The following is a 14,174-nucleotide window of genomic DNA, read 5'->3' on the forward strand; positions in this document are numbered from 1 at the left end:
TCAGGACAAACCCAGAACTGCCATTTGAGAGGCAGAGAAATCGGGACTCTGGAGTTGAGCGTATCGTAGTAAAGGTACAATCATGTTACCCGTGATGAAACAAAAGTGTAAAAAGCCCATAGAGTTTTATTGACTTAAATGGGTATTCTCATCTCCAAGATCCTATCCTAGTATGTATTAGGTATAATATTGTCAAATACCTCCAAGTAGAAATGTAGTATAGTTCTTCTGATTCGCTATGTCGCTTACCCCATGTGTGCGGCATTGCTGTAGCTTAGGTATCCATGGTTACAACCACTCATAGTGACAGTTGCTAATGGTCGTAACCATGGATATCTAATCTACTGCAATATTTGCACATGGGGTAAGCGCACAAGTATTGAGGCAAGCATATTAGAGTAGACAGTAACTGACATCATATCTCCTATATGGAGCTATATAAATATGCATAGCGGACATGGGGTAAGCGACATAGGTTATCAGGAGAACTATACCACATTTTTAATAATAGGGATTTGCTAATATTTTTTAGAGCTACATGTTGGGATAGGATCTTGGAGATGGGAATACCCCTTTAACCAATATGCATAACTTTAGCTGAGTAGGTTTATTATATATTGGAGGGATTTTAGACCAAGGTGAAGCAGTTGCCTGGTTACAATGGATTTAATAAAGAAAGTGATTAAAGCGGCGGCTCACGTGAGACATCCTGCAGAGTATACCCTGGAATATCCGCCCTCCTCCCCCCAGTGTATTGTTAGCAAAGCCCAGTATAAATGGAAACGGTTCAATAATAAGTTGTGGGAGAAATCCAGCCATTTTCCAGTTGCCATTTATGGTGGCCTGTAGAGGTCAGTTCTAGTAAAAGGCTAAATTGTAGCAATCTGTAACACTTTCTGGGACTCCGGTCATGGTGGACGGATGGTTCACACTGATACTTCGTTTTTGTATTGCATTATTCTTCTTCCTTGCCTGATTTAGATGTTGCTTGTTTTCTTCCTCTAAGGATACGGATCTGTTATCCAGATGTACCCCGGTAGCGGACCGGTCCGAGCCGCGACAGACTGCTTTGGGTTTCCCAAGTCCTTCTATAAAACACTCTATGAGTTTCCGCTGAACAAACTCGAGGCTTTGATCTCTGGAACTGGGTATTCCTCCTGTCCGGTTATCCTTGCGGAGGAGAACAAGGAAAAGACCGAGGAAGAAAGCCGCAGGTCTGACAATGAAAATCAAGAAGCCACTCGAAATGTTGTAGGGGACTGTTTAGCTGAGCAATCTGAAGAACGTATGGAAACCAATCAACCAGGAAATGAAGAAGAGGTGAAACGTTGTGGCGAGATCTCAGAGGGGCACAAAGGAGTGCAGGATCTCGACAAGAACCAACTTGTAAGTATCCGGGTGCACACGTTTCATTTCACGATCGTGTATTTTTGTGGATGCTGCTCACCAGTCTTCTGGGATCAGTGGCCTATGGTGCCATGTATCCACTACAGCACAGGGGTCAGCAGCCAGGTATTGTGAAACTACTACTCCCAACATTCCTCTGTTTTATAAAGGCAATCACTGGCTTAACAAGGAGTTGTCCAGTGACATTTTTGTAACCTATCCAAAGGATAGATCATCAATAGCCGGCCGGTAGGTGTCCGCACCCTTCACCTAGCCAAACCATCCATGTACCTTCCCACCTGCTTGTTTTCCATGTATCTTCATGCCCCCTTCCTTGATTGACAGCTTTGGCTATACAGGAACGAGAGGAGGAAGGAGATGGATATACAAATAGTAGGTGAGAAGGTGCAAAGAAATGTTCAGCTCAGCTACATCAATGGTGGACCAAGCACCTCAGTAGCATATTTGAATAATGAACAATTTTTGGCAACTACAGCAAAGAATTTAGGTGCTAAGGCTATGTTCACACGCAGCTGTGGGTTTTTCTGCACGAGAAACAGATATTTGGCAGGAAAAACGCTGCGTACAGTGTGCACATTTTTTTACGCTTCTGGGGGGGGGTTGACAGACCTTCATCTAAAAGTTTTGTCCCATTCATTTGAATGGTTGAAAAATGCTACAATAATGCTAAAAGAATTGACCGGCTGCAGATTTAAAAAAAAAAACACAAAACGACAGCTCAGAAAAGGAAAAAGAGCTGCATATGAATAAGATTATGTCAAAGTTTGAACGGTTTCTCCCCTTACTAAAAAAAAATTACAGAGAAAATGCCATTTGTGAACTTGGCCTTATCAGCGGTTTTGTCTTAGGCTACAAGTCTGTGGTTGCTCTGTGTGACTGCAGACTTGTGAATCCTCACATCGCACACACTGCTCGCTGTGAGGATTCTCTGGTGCCGGCAGTGTTCATGTGACTACAAGTATGTGAGTTGCACACAAGTGGTCCTGTGCTGATTATGTGGGTGTAGCCTTGCCCAATGCAAGCGTATTGAGCGAGGCCAGACATGTCTAGTCGGAAAATGGCCAGAATTATGGAAATCATGGACTCGTCACATGACTGCTCGCTCCAAGCACTGGAGAATCCTCACAGCACGCAGTGTACATGCTGTAAAGATTCACAAACCTGCGGTCATACAGAGGGACTGCAGTCTTGTAGCCTAAGACCGGACAAACCATTTAACCCCTATGACGTATATATACATCTTAAGTTGTGTACCCACATTCCATACAGGCTCCGGCGCTGAGCCCGCATGTTTTCCAGCACATGTCAGCTGATTTCATCAGCTGGCATGTGCCCCTAACAGCCGCGGCTGTTAACATGTTAAATGCTGCCGTTAATCTCCGACAGCGGCACTTAACATGGCAGCGCCACAAGCAAGTCATTAATCCCATCCATTGTGACCATGGGGCGCCGTAGGTTGGCATGAGAACCCGGGGTCTGCAGGAGACCCCTGTGGGTTATCATTGTCCATCTGCCATGAGCATTTTAGTTACACATACCAGGGCTATGAAGCAACTCATGTCAGCTCGGTGGGCAAAAAATAAGCCCACACCCAGCCCAAGATCCCGAAAAATGCTACAGGTCTCGGAAAATGGCGCCCTTTTTTGTGTGGAATTTGTGGAATTGCAGTTTTTTTTACAAGTTTGCCGCATTTGTAATTTTGTTCCAGTACTCTTTATGGTAAATCCAATGGTGTCATTCAAAAGTACAACTCGTCCCTCAAAAAACAAGCCCTCACCTGGCCATATTGACTAAAATGTTATGGCTCTGGTAAGAGGAGCAAAAACGGAAAACCCCAAGGTTGTGAAGGGGTTGAGGTGCCAATTTTTGTTCTGACAGACTCCCTTTCACCAGATGAGGATTACCACATTTTAATATTTCTATCAATGTAATAACATAATTCCACGTTTAGGAATTTTTAATACTCATTCTTTTAATGAAGCTGATGAAAGTTTTGTTGTCATCTGCATGATGGGAGATGCTGACTGTAGGTGCCGCTTTGTCGCTGCTTGTACTGGTAACTGCAGGATTGTAGTCTAGAAGTTGTCTAAATCTGCAGTAATCGGTGTATGACTGGGTGTTGTCATCACTGTCCCAATATCCGTCAGATCTCAATCATATAGATGATCGATTGTGCAAGGAAATCTGGCTGGAAAGATTTTTCACTTGCCATTGTCAAACACAAAACCTGAAACAAATGTAATGTGAACTGAAATAATAGAAAATGTTTATAGGGAAAATGTTTGTTAGTCGTCTGTTTTACTCCTTCACTCAGGTATATATATAATTTTTAAAATTGCTAAAAGGAAAATGGGCCAATGTAAAAGTTTGAGCACCGTGCTTGGCTCATACCTAGCACCCCCTTTAACAAGTACCGCAACTTGTAAACGCTTTTTGTAGACAGACAAGAGTTTTTCAAATTCTTGTTTAGAGGATTTTCATCCATTCTTCCTTGGAAAATTCTTCCAGTTCTGTGAGATTCCTGGGTCATCTTGCATGCACTGCTATTTTGAGGCCTAGACCGCAGATTTTCGATGACGATCAGATCTGAGGACTGTGAGGGCCATTGTAAAACCTTCAGCTGGTACCTTTTGAGGTAGTCTTTTGTCAATTTTGATATGTGATTAGGATCATTATCCACTTGTTGAAGCCATCCTCTTTTCAACTTCAGCTTTTTACAGATGGTGGTATATCTGCATCAAGAATTTGTTGAAATTTCATGGAATCCATTGTTCCCTCTACCCGTGAAATGTTCCCCGTGCCATTGGCCTGAAGGACACCGTTCTCTCCTGGTTGTCCTCCTACCTCTCCGACCGCTCATTCACTGTATCTTGTTCCCTGGTCTAATTCTGCTAATCTTCCCCTTATTATCAGAGTTCCTCAAGGCTCAGTCCTAGGCCCCCTCCTCTTCTCTCTTTATACTGCCCCTATTGGACAAACCATCAGCAGATTAGGTTTGCAGCATCATCTCTGTGCTGATGACACCCAATTATACACCTCTTCTCTTGACATCACGTAACCTTAATACAAAATACCAGGGATTGTCTATCTGCTGTTTCTAACATCATATCCTCCCTCCATCTGAAACTTAATCTCTCCAAAACCAAACTCCTTGTGTTTCCTCCCTCTACTAATCTACCTATACCCGAATTTCCTTGGGTGGTGCAATCATAACTCCCAAGCAGCAGGTTCGCTGTCTTGGGGAATAAAGGAAAGCTGTGTGTCAAATATGACCCCATTTCTAATCAGTCACTCTTGTCACCTTAAAACCACCTCGAGAATCCAACCTTTTCTCACCTTTCAAACTGCAAAAACTTTAACTGTTGCTCGTATTCATTCTCGTCTGGTTTACTGCAACTCTCTTCTGATTGGTCTCCCTCTAACCAAACTTTCTTCTCTCCAAACCGTCCTAAATGCCACAGCCAGGCTCGTATTTCTGTCACTGTTTAACTGATGCCATTACCCTGTGCCAGTGATTGCACTGGTTGCCCAATCGTTGCAGAATATAATACAAACTCATCTCTCTCTCCCCCCACAAAGCTCTCCACAGTTCTTTACCGCCCTATATCTCATCCCCCATTTCTATTTATTGCCCTACATGTGTCCTCCGTTCTACAACTGATATAAGACACTTAAAGGGAATCTGTCACCCCAAAAATCGTATATTAGCTAAGGCCACCGGCATCAGGGGCTTATCTACAGCATTCTGTAACCTGAAAGGTAAGAAAAACAGGTTATTTTCCTATCGCCACGACAGCACCCCTACGAGAGAGGGGATCCGCCCACCTTCCGGACAGGAATCTACAGGATTTAAAGGGGCGGTCCCCCTCATCACTCCAGTTTGGGTTCCTGTCCGGACGGCGGGAGCCTGCAGGCAGTCTTACCCGGGCCTCCATGCCTCTGCGCGGTGTCTTTAAGGAACGGCAGAATCGGGGGCTCGGAAGCAGCGTCGGGGGTGTTCTGCTTGCAGACCCCCCCTCGTCTGGCCAAGTGGATCGCGTCCCAGGAGTCGGGCAGTGCCGTCCTGGTCCGCAGTTGAGCGCGGTGCACACCGGCGCTGGTGAACCCGGAAGTAGTTCTTACACTTCCGGGGTAAGCCGGGGGAGGAGCGCTGCAGCGTTGTAAAAGAGCGCCGCCTTTGGAACGATGCGTGCAGCTATGTCCTCAGTCGGGGACGCCGAGCACCCTCATGGAGAGGGAACGGAGCAGCGCAGTAAAAACGGTAGCGGCCGCTCAAGGAGAAGCAGCAGCAGCGTGGTACGGGGGCAACGTGCGAGCGCCCCAGCGTCACAATTGAATCCCACTCCTTCAGAATCGGTATTCACAAAGTCAGCCTTATGGTGAGTGTTAACAAAACTCCTGATGCTGATATGGTCTGTTATTTGTGCTTTGTTTTAGGGGAAAAAACAACTAAATCTAAGCACAAGCAATGTGCTCTATGCACGACTCCAATGCCTGACAGTTATACCAAAAGGCTTTGTCAGGCTTGCATATGTCAGACCTTAAAAGAGGAAGCTCCCCTCCGGTCATCAGACCTTAGAGCGGTCATCAGGGAGGAAATAAGCTATTCCCTTAAAAGCAGCCGCCAGGGAAGGTCGGGCAGGGACATATCTCCAGGATCTAGTCTGTCCCTCCAAGAAGGTGAATGTTCCCGCTCCTCATCTCCATCCTCCTCAGATGAAGAGGGAAGGCCTTGTTTCTCGGTGGATAACATGGACACGTTGGTTAAAGGAGTCCGAGCTACCATGGGTGTTACAGAGAGCAAGGAACCAAGGTCCGCACAGGACATAATGTTTGCGGGCTTATGCCAGAGGAGTCGTAAGGCATTCCCGGTTGTGGATACAGTTAAGACCCTTATAAAACGGGAATGGGATAAGCAGGATAAGGGTTTCCTGCCGTCATCAGCCAAAAGGAGGTATCCCTTTGAAGACAATGATCTGGCAGAATGGATGTAAGTCCCGAAAGTGGACGCAGCGGTGGCTTCTACATCTAAAGCCGGTACTTTGCCGCTAGAGGATGTGGGCCTTCTAAAAGATCCGTCGGATAGGAAGGCGGACATGTTTTTGAAAAAAGTATGGGAGTCATCTGCGGGGGCATTCAAACCTGCCATCTCTAGCACATGTACGGCTAGATCCGTTATGGTGTGGATATCCCAGCTGGAGGAACAGCTGAAATCCAAGGTGCCCAGAGACAAGATGCTGAACTCCCTTTCACAAATACGGGATGGTGTGGCGTATTTAGCGGATGCATCGGTGGATTCCTTAAAATTAGCAGCGAGATCGGCAGGTCTCTCAAATGCTGCTCGCCGAGCCCTATGGCTTAAGACCTGGAAAGGGGATGCCCAGGCGAGAGCTAAACTATGTACAATATCGTGTAGGGGTGAGTACCTGTTTGGCCCGGTATTGGATGACATCCTAGCTAAGGCTGAGGATAGGAAGAAAGGTTTTCCTAAAACTTTCAATCCTACCTTTAGGAATACCTTCAGGAGACGCTTCCAATACCGAAGACCTTACCACAACTGAGACTGGGAACCAACAGACCCAAAAAAGAAAGGTTCGGACTTTAATGCCTCATCATCTTCCTCAAGAAGAAGAAGAAATTATCGCTAATAAAAATCTTCCAGTAGGGGGCAGGTTAAAATATTTCTATGCTCAGTGGGCTAAAATAACTGCAAGCAATTGGGTTTTAGGTATAATTAATTCAGGGTTAAAATTAGAGTTCCGGGAAAAACCTTCTGATTTTTATATCTTGACTGCCCCCGATTCCTTACACCAACAAAAGGCCCTTGAGAAAGAGGTCCAAACGTTAATACGGAAGAAAGTTATAGTGGAGGTTCCTAAACATCAGCAGGGGAAAGAGTTCTATTCCCCTTTATTTTTAATCTCCAAACCAGATGGATCCTTTCGAACCATCATAAATTTACGGAGATTGAACAAACATCTTCAATATCATGCCTTTAAAATGGAATCTATTAAAACGGCAACTAAACTTCTTTTTCCCAGATGTTATATGACAGTCCTGGATTTAAAAGATGCGTATTACCATCTGCCCATTCACCAGGATCATCAACAATTCTTCAGAATGGCGGTGCGCTTAAACGACCAGGTCAGACACTTTCAGTTTACTGCAATGCTGTTTGGTCTATCTATGGCACCGAGGGTGTTTACTAAGGTCATGGCGGAAGTAATGGCCTATGTCAGAGAACATGATACATTAATTGTACCCTACTTGGATGACTTCCTGGTAGTGGGAAATTAGTGTTTTTCAGTGTGGTGGTCGCCTAAATCATGTAATTTCTTCCTTACAGGACTTGGGTTGGATAGTCAATATGGAAAAATCAAGATTGGAACCATCAACGACTCAGACTTTCCTAGGTATTCTGCTAAATTCGGAAGAGCAGCTATGTTTCCTTCTGGAAGAGAAAAAGCAGAGGATTGTGCACAAAGTCAGTACGGTAACAAAAAAAACAGATCTGACTTTGAGAGACGCTATGTCCCTTCTGGGATCCCTAACGTCTTGCATACCAGCCGTTCAGTGGGCTCAATTCCACACTCGGGTGTTGCAGGCCCAGGTCTTGAATGCAGAGAGCAGTCTTCAAGGTCAGTTAAGCGGAAGACTCAGGCTGTCCGCCGCCACTCTACACTGTCTGAGATGGTGGTTAAACAAGCGACATTTAGGAAAAGGAGTATGCTGGAGTATAGTTCCAGACAACGTGGTTAAAACCGATGCCAGTCCAATAGGATGGGGAGCTCATATAGGAGATGTTTGGACTCAAGGGCAATGGTCTCTCTTAGAGGCCCAAGAGTCCTCGAATTGGAAAGAGCTGACGGCAGTAAAAAAGGCCCTTCTCAGGTTACTACCATCTCTGCAGGATTCACATGTAAGAGTCCAATCAGACAACACAACAGTAGTAGCGTATCTCAACCATCAAGGAGGTACAAGGTCAAGATCTCTAATGAACACCACCACAGACATATTCAACATAGCCGAAACCCACTTTCGCTCTCTGTCAGCTGTTCACATTCAAGGAGAGCTCAACACAGAGGCAGATTACCTCAGCCGTCATTCTCTGCATCAGGGAGAATGGGTTCTAAGTCGACGGGTGTTCAAACGGATAGTAGACCTATGGGGATTGCCCGTTATAGACCTATTTGCAACGAGAAAGAACAGACAGACCAACAAGTTTGCTTCTCTTCGGGTGGCGGACAAGCCCTGTATAATAGACTCCCTTCAAATACACTGGGATTTCCCTCTGGCATATGCGTTCCCCCCAATGTGTCTGATCCCTATAGTACTCAGGAAGATCAGGGAGGAGAGGGCGAGAGTGATCCTGATTGCCCCCTTTTGGCCCAGGAGGGCATGGTTCTCGTTACTCAGGACAATGTCTGTGACCGATCCCTGGGTATTGCCAGTCAGTCCGGAGCTTCTTTCGCAGGGTCTATTCCGTTACCCCAATGTGGAATCCCTGCATCTGACGGCGTGGAATTTGAGGGGGAGTTATTGAGAAGAGGGTTTTCAGAGGCTCTGATAGCTACCCTTTTAAATAGTCGGAAAGCGATTACTACCAAGATCTATGCTAAGACTTGGAAAAAGTTCCTTGCCTTCTACCAAAAACCCTTTTCAGGCAAGGTTCCAATTCCGGCTATTCTGGAGTTTTTACAGAAGGGCCGAGAATTGGGCTTGGCAGTGAATACCCTTAGAGTCCAAATTTCAGCTTTAGGGGCGTTATATAACAACGATGTGGCGGGAAATAGATGGGTTTCCCGATTTATTAGGGCCACTGAACGCAGTAACCCAGTGTATATTCCTAGATTACCCCCATGGGATTTAAATTTAGTTTTAGACGCCTTAACAGAACCCCCCTTTGAGCCATTAGATTCTGTCTCCATACAAAATTTAACTTTAAAAACAGCCTTCCTGGTAGCCCTGACCTCTGCTAGGAGAGTGAGTGATTTACAAGCATTGTCAATTGATCCTCCTTATTTAATGGTCTTTCAAGATAGGGTAGTATTAAAACCGGACCCCGCATACCTACCAAAAGTAGCTTCTAAATTTCATAGAAGTCAAGAAATAGTTTTACCATCTTTCTGTGACAATCCGAATTCAGCGGATGAGCAGAAATATCACATGTTGGATGTTAGAAGAGCTTTATTAGAATACCTACACAAAACAGAGCCAGGGAGGCAGAGTAGGGCTCTGTTTGTTTCCTTTCAGAATCCAAGGAAGGGGGCGACTGTAACTAAGACGTCTATCGCCAGATGGATAAGAGATGCCATATATCTTGCTTATACGGCTAGAGGCCAGACACCACCAGATGGCATCAGGGCCCACTCCACTCGAGCCATGGCCTCATCCTGGGCGGAAAGAGCGGACGTCTCCATAGACGTAATATGTAAGGCGGCAACGTGGTCATCTCCTTCCACCTTTTATAGACATTACCGTCTTGACCTATCATCAGAGGCCAATTTAGTTTTTGGCCGTTCAGTACTTAGTGCTGTAGTCCCTCCCAGGTGATTGATCTTTGAAAATCTCTCGTAGGGGTGCTGTCGTGGCGATAGGAAAACCGGTGTTTACGTACCGGTAATAGGATTTTACGGAGCCACGACAGCACCCGCACATTCCCCCCCCCCCCCCGTAGTTGATCACTGGTTTCTGCACCCTTTGGGAAAAGTGTGCCTTTTAAAAAATCACTCTTTAGAAGGTGATGGTATTTAGTAATGTTTAAGTATATATGTTTATGTACTAACTCAATGGCGGTGTCCCTTATACTCTGAAACACAAACTGGAGTGATGAGGGGGACCGCCCCTTTAAATCCTGTAGGTTCCTGTCCGGAAGGTGGGCGGATCCCCTCTCTCGTAGGGGTGCTGTCGTGGCTCCGTAAAATCCTATTACCGGTACGTAAACACCGGTAGTATACTCACCCAGGGCCGGTCCGTCCGATGGGCGTCGTGGTCCTGGTCCGGCACCTCCTATCTTCATAGGGTGGTGTCCTCTTCTTGTCTTCCTGCCGTGGCTCCTGCGCAGGTGTACTTTGTCTGCCCTGTTGAGGGCAGAGCAAAGTACTGCAGTGCACAGACGCTGGGCCTCTGACCTTTCCTGGCGCCTGCGCACTGCAGTACTTTGCTCTGCCCTCAACAGGGTAGATAAAGTACGCCGGAGCCGCGTCAGGAAGACAAGAAGAGGACGTCATCGTATGAAGATGGAAGGCGCCGGACCGCGATGCCCATCGGACCGGACCGCAGCGGGGACCGCCCCTGGGTGAGTATAATATAACCTGTTTTTCTTACCGTTCAGGTTACATTGGGGGCTTATCTACAGCATTACAGAATGCTGTAGATACAGGTCCTTCTCAAAAAATTAGCATATAGTGTTAAATTTCATTATTTACCATAATGTAATGATTACAATTAAACTTTCATATATTATAGATTCATTATCCACCAACTGAAATTTGTCAGGTCTTTTATTGTTTTAATACTGATGATTTTGGCATACAACTCCTGATAACCCAAAAAACCTGTCTCAATAAATTAGCATATTTCACCCGTCCAATCAAATAAAAGTGTTTTTCAATAACAAACAAAAAAACAATCAAATAATAATGTTCAGTTATGCACTCAATACTTGGTCGGGAATCCTTTGGCAGAAATGACTGCTTCAATGCGGCGTGGCATGGAGGCAATCAGCCTGTGACACTGCTGAGATGTTATGGAGGCCCAGGATGCTTCAATAGCGGCCTTAAGCTCATCCAGAGTGTTGGGTCTTGCGTCTCTCAACTTTCTCTTCACAATATCCCACAGATTCTCTATGGGGTTCAGGTCAGGAGAGTTGGCAGGCCAATTGAGCACAGTAATACCATGGTCAGTAAACCATTTACCAGTGGTTTTGGCACTGTGAGCAGGTGCCAGGTCGTGCTGAAAAATGAAATCTTCATCTCCATAAAGCATTTCAGCCGATGGAAGCATGAAGTGCTCCAAAATCTCCTGATAGCTAGCTGCATTGACCCTGCCCTTGATGAAACACAGTGGACCAACACCAGCAGCTGACATGGCACCCCACACCATCACTGACTGTGGGTACTTGACACTGGACTTCAGGCATTTTGGCATTTCCTTCTCCCCAGTCTTCCTCCAGACTCTGGCACCTTGATTTCCGAATGACATGCAAAATTTGCTTTCATCAGAAAAAAGTACTTGGGACCACTTAGCAACAGTCCAGTGCTGCTTCTCTGTAGCCCAGGTCAGGCGCTTCTGCCGCTGTTTATGTTTCAAAAGTGGCTTTACCTGGGGAATGCGGCACCTGTAGCCCATTTCCTGCACACGCCTGTGCACGGTGGCTCTGGATGTTTCCACACCAGACTCAGTCCACTGCTTCCTCAGGGTCCGGTCACTTCTTCTCGTTGTACAGCGTTTTCTGCCACATTGTTTCCTTCCAACAGACTTACCATTGAGGTGCCTTGATACAGCACTCTGGGAACAGCCTATTTGTTGAGACATTTCTTTTTGGGTCTTACCCTCTTGCTTGAGGGTGTCAATGATGGCCTTCTTGACATCTGTCAGGTCGCTAGTCTTACCCATGATGGGGGTTTTGAGTAATGAACCAGGCAGGGAGTTTTTAAAAGCCTCAGGTATCTTTTGCATGTGTTTAGAGTTAATTAGTTGATTCAGAAGATTAGGGTAATAGGTCGTTTAGAGAACCTTTTCTTGATATGCTAATTTATTGAGACAGGTTTTTTGGGTTATCAGGAGTTGTATGCCAAAATCATCAGTATTAAAACAATAAAAGACCTGACAAATTTCAGTTGGTGGATAATGAATCTATAATATATGAAAGTTTAATTGTAATCATTACATTATGGTAAATAATGAAATTTAACACTATATGCTAATTTTTTGAGAAGGACCTGTAAGCCCCTGATGCCAGTGGCCTTACCTCATATACAATTTTTGGGGTGACAGATTCCCTTTAAACACAATGTAACTCCAAGTCAGTCACACTTCTGTGAAATCAACCTGTCCAGTTATGAAGCAACACGGATTGTAAATACATTTTTCCTGCTGTTGTACAAATGGAGCAGGCAACAGATAGAAATGATAGGCAATTAGCAAGACAACCCCTATAAAGGAGTGGTTCTGCAGGGGGTGACCACAGACCATTTCTCTGTTCTCATCCTGTTTGGCTGTTGTTTTGGTCACTTTAGCATTTTGTCATTACTCTCAGCCTTAGAAGTATTGTACAGTAGCATGAAACGATGTCTACAACCCACAGAAGTTGCTCAGGTAGTGCAGTGCATCCCGGACGGCACAACAATGCAATCTGTGACAAGAAGGGTAGCTGTGTCTGTCAGCACAGTGTCCAGATCATGGAGTTGATACCGGCAGACGTGGAGTGGGCTGTGGCACACAGCAGCAGAACCGCTACCTCCTCTGTGCAAGGAGGAACAGGAGGAGCAGTGCCAGAGACCTGCAAAATTGCCTCCAGCAGGCCACTGACATCCATGTGTCTGCTCAAACTGTCAGAAATGGTGGTTGAAGGGCCCGATGTCCAGAAGTGGGTATTGTGCTTACAGCCCAACACCGTGCAGGACAATTGGCATTTGCGAGAGAACACCAAGATTGGCAGATCTGACATTGGTGCACTGGGTTCTTCACAGATGAGAGCAGGTTCACTCTGAGCACATGTGACAGAGTCTGGAGACGCTGTGGAGAACGTTCTGCCGCCTGCAACATACTCCAGCATGACCGATTTGGCAGTGGGTCAGTAATGGTGTTGGGAGGCATTTCTTTTGATGGCTGTACAGCCCTCCATGTGCTCGCCAGAGGTAGCCTGACTGCCATTAGGTACTGGGATGAGCTCCTCAGACCCATTGTGAGACCATATGCAGGTGCAGTGTGCCCTGGGTTCCTTCTGATACATGACAATGCTAGGCCTCATGTTACTGAAGTGTGTCAGCAGTTCCTACATGATGAAAGCATTGATTCTATGGACTGGCCCGCCCGTTCCCCAGACCTGAATCCAATCGAGCACTTCTTGGACATCATGTCTCATTCCATGCACCACAAACTGTCCAAGAGTTGGCGGATGCTTTAGTCCAGGTCTGGAGGAGGTCCCTCAGGAGAACATCCGCCACCTCATAAGGAGCATGCCTAGATGATACAAAGAGGTCAATACAGGCACTTGCAGGCCACACACCCTACTTAGAATCATATCCTTGTCTCGAGGCACTCTTCCACTGAAGGTGGATCAGCCTGTAATTTGATTTTGAGCATCATTCCAAATCCAAACCTCCATGGGATATGAATTTTGACTTGCAGTGATCATTATATTTTATTGTACTCAACGCACTCCACTATGCAATGAAATAAAGATATATATATATAATATTTACACACTAGATGGTGCCCCGATTCTAACGCATCGGGTATTCTAGAATATGCATGTCCAATTAGTATATTGCCCAGTGACGTAGTATATTGCCCAGTGACGTAGTATATTGCCCAGTGACGTAGTATATTGTCCAGTGATGTAGTATATTGCCCAGTGACGTAGTATATTTCCCAGTTATGTAGTATATTGCCCAGTGATGTAGTATATTGCCCAGTAAGGCTACTTTCACACTAGCGTCGGGCTCAGTCCGTCGCGGTGCGTCGAGCCGAGGTTCCCCACGCTAGCGTCTCCGCCGCACAACGGGGGCAGCGGATGCATTTTTCCAGCGCATCCGCTGCCC

The 14,174-nt window shown here is 45.8% G+C and overlaps 1 protein-coding gene across 2 annotated transcripts in view; it reads left to right on the top strand.

Moving 5' to 3' along the window:
- Nucleotides 1–14,174, top strand: part of TRMT6 (tRNA methyltransferase 6 non-catalytic subunit) — a 69,552-nt gene that overhangs the window by 36,216 nt on the left and 19,162 nt on the right. For both annotated transcript variants that reach the window (XM_077282652.1, XM_077282653.1), the window contains exon 7: nt 1,007–1,386. In XM_077282652.1, coding sequence (XP_077138767.1) covers nt 1,007–1,386 — 380 coding nt within the window. The remainder of the gene's footprint in view (nt 1–1,006; nt 1,387–14,174) is intronic.

This window comes from Ranitomeya variabilis, chromosome 2 (assembly GCF_051348905.1).
Source record: "Ranitomeya variabilis isolate aRanVar5 chromosome 2, aRanVar5.hap1, whole genome shotgun sequence".
Classification (NCBI taxonomy): domain Eukaryota; kingdom Metazoa; phylum Chordata; class Amphibia; order Anura; family Dendrobatidae; genus Ranitomeya; species Ranitomeya variabilis.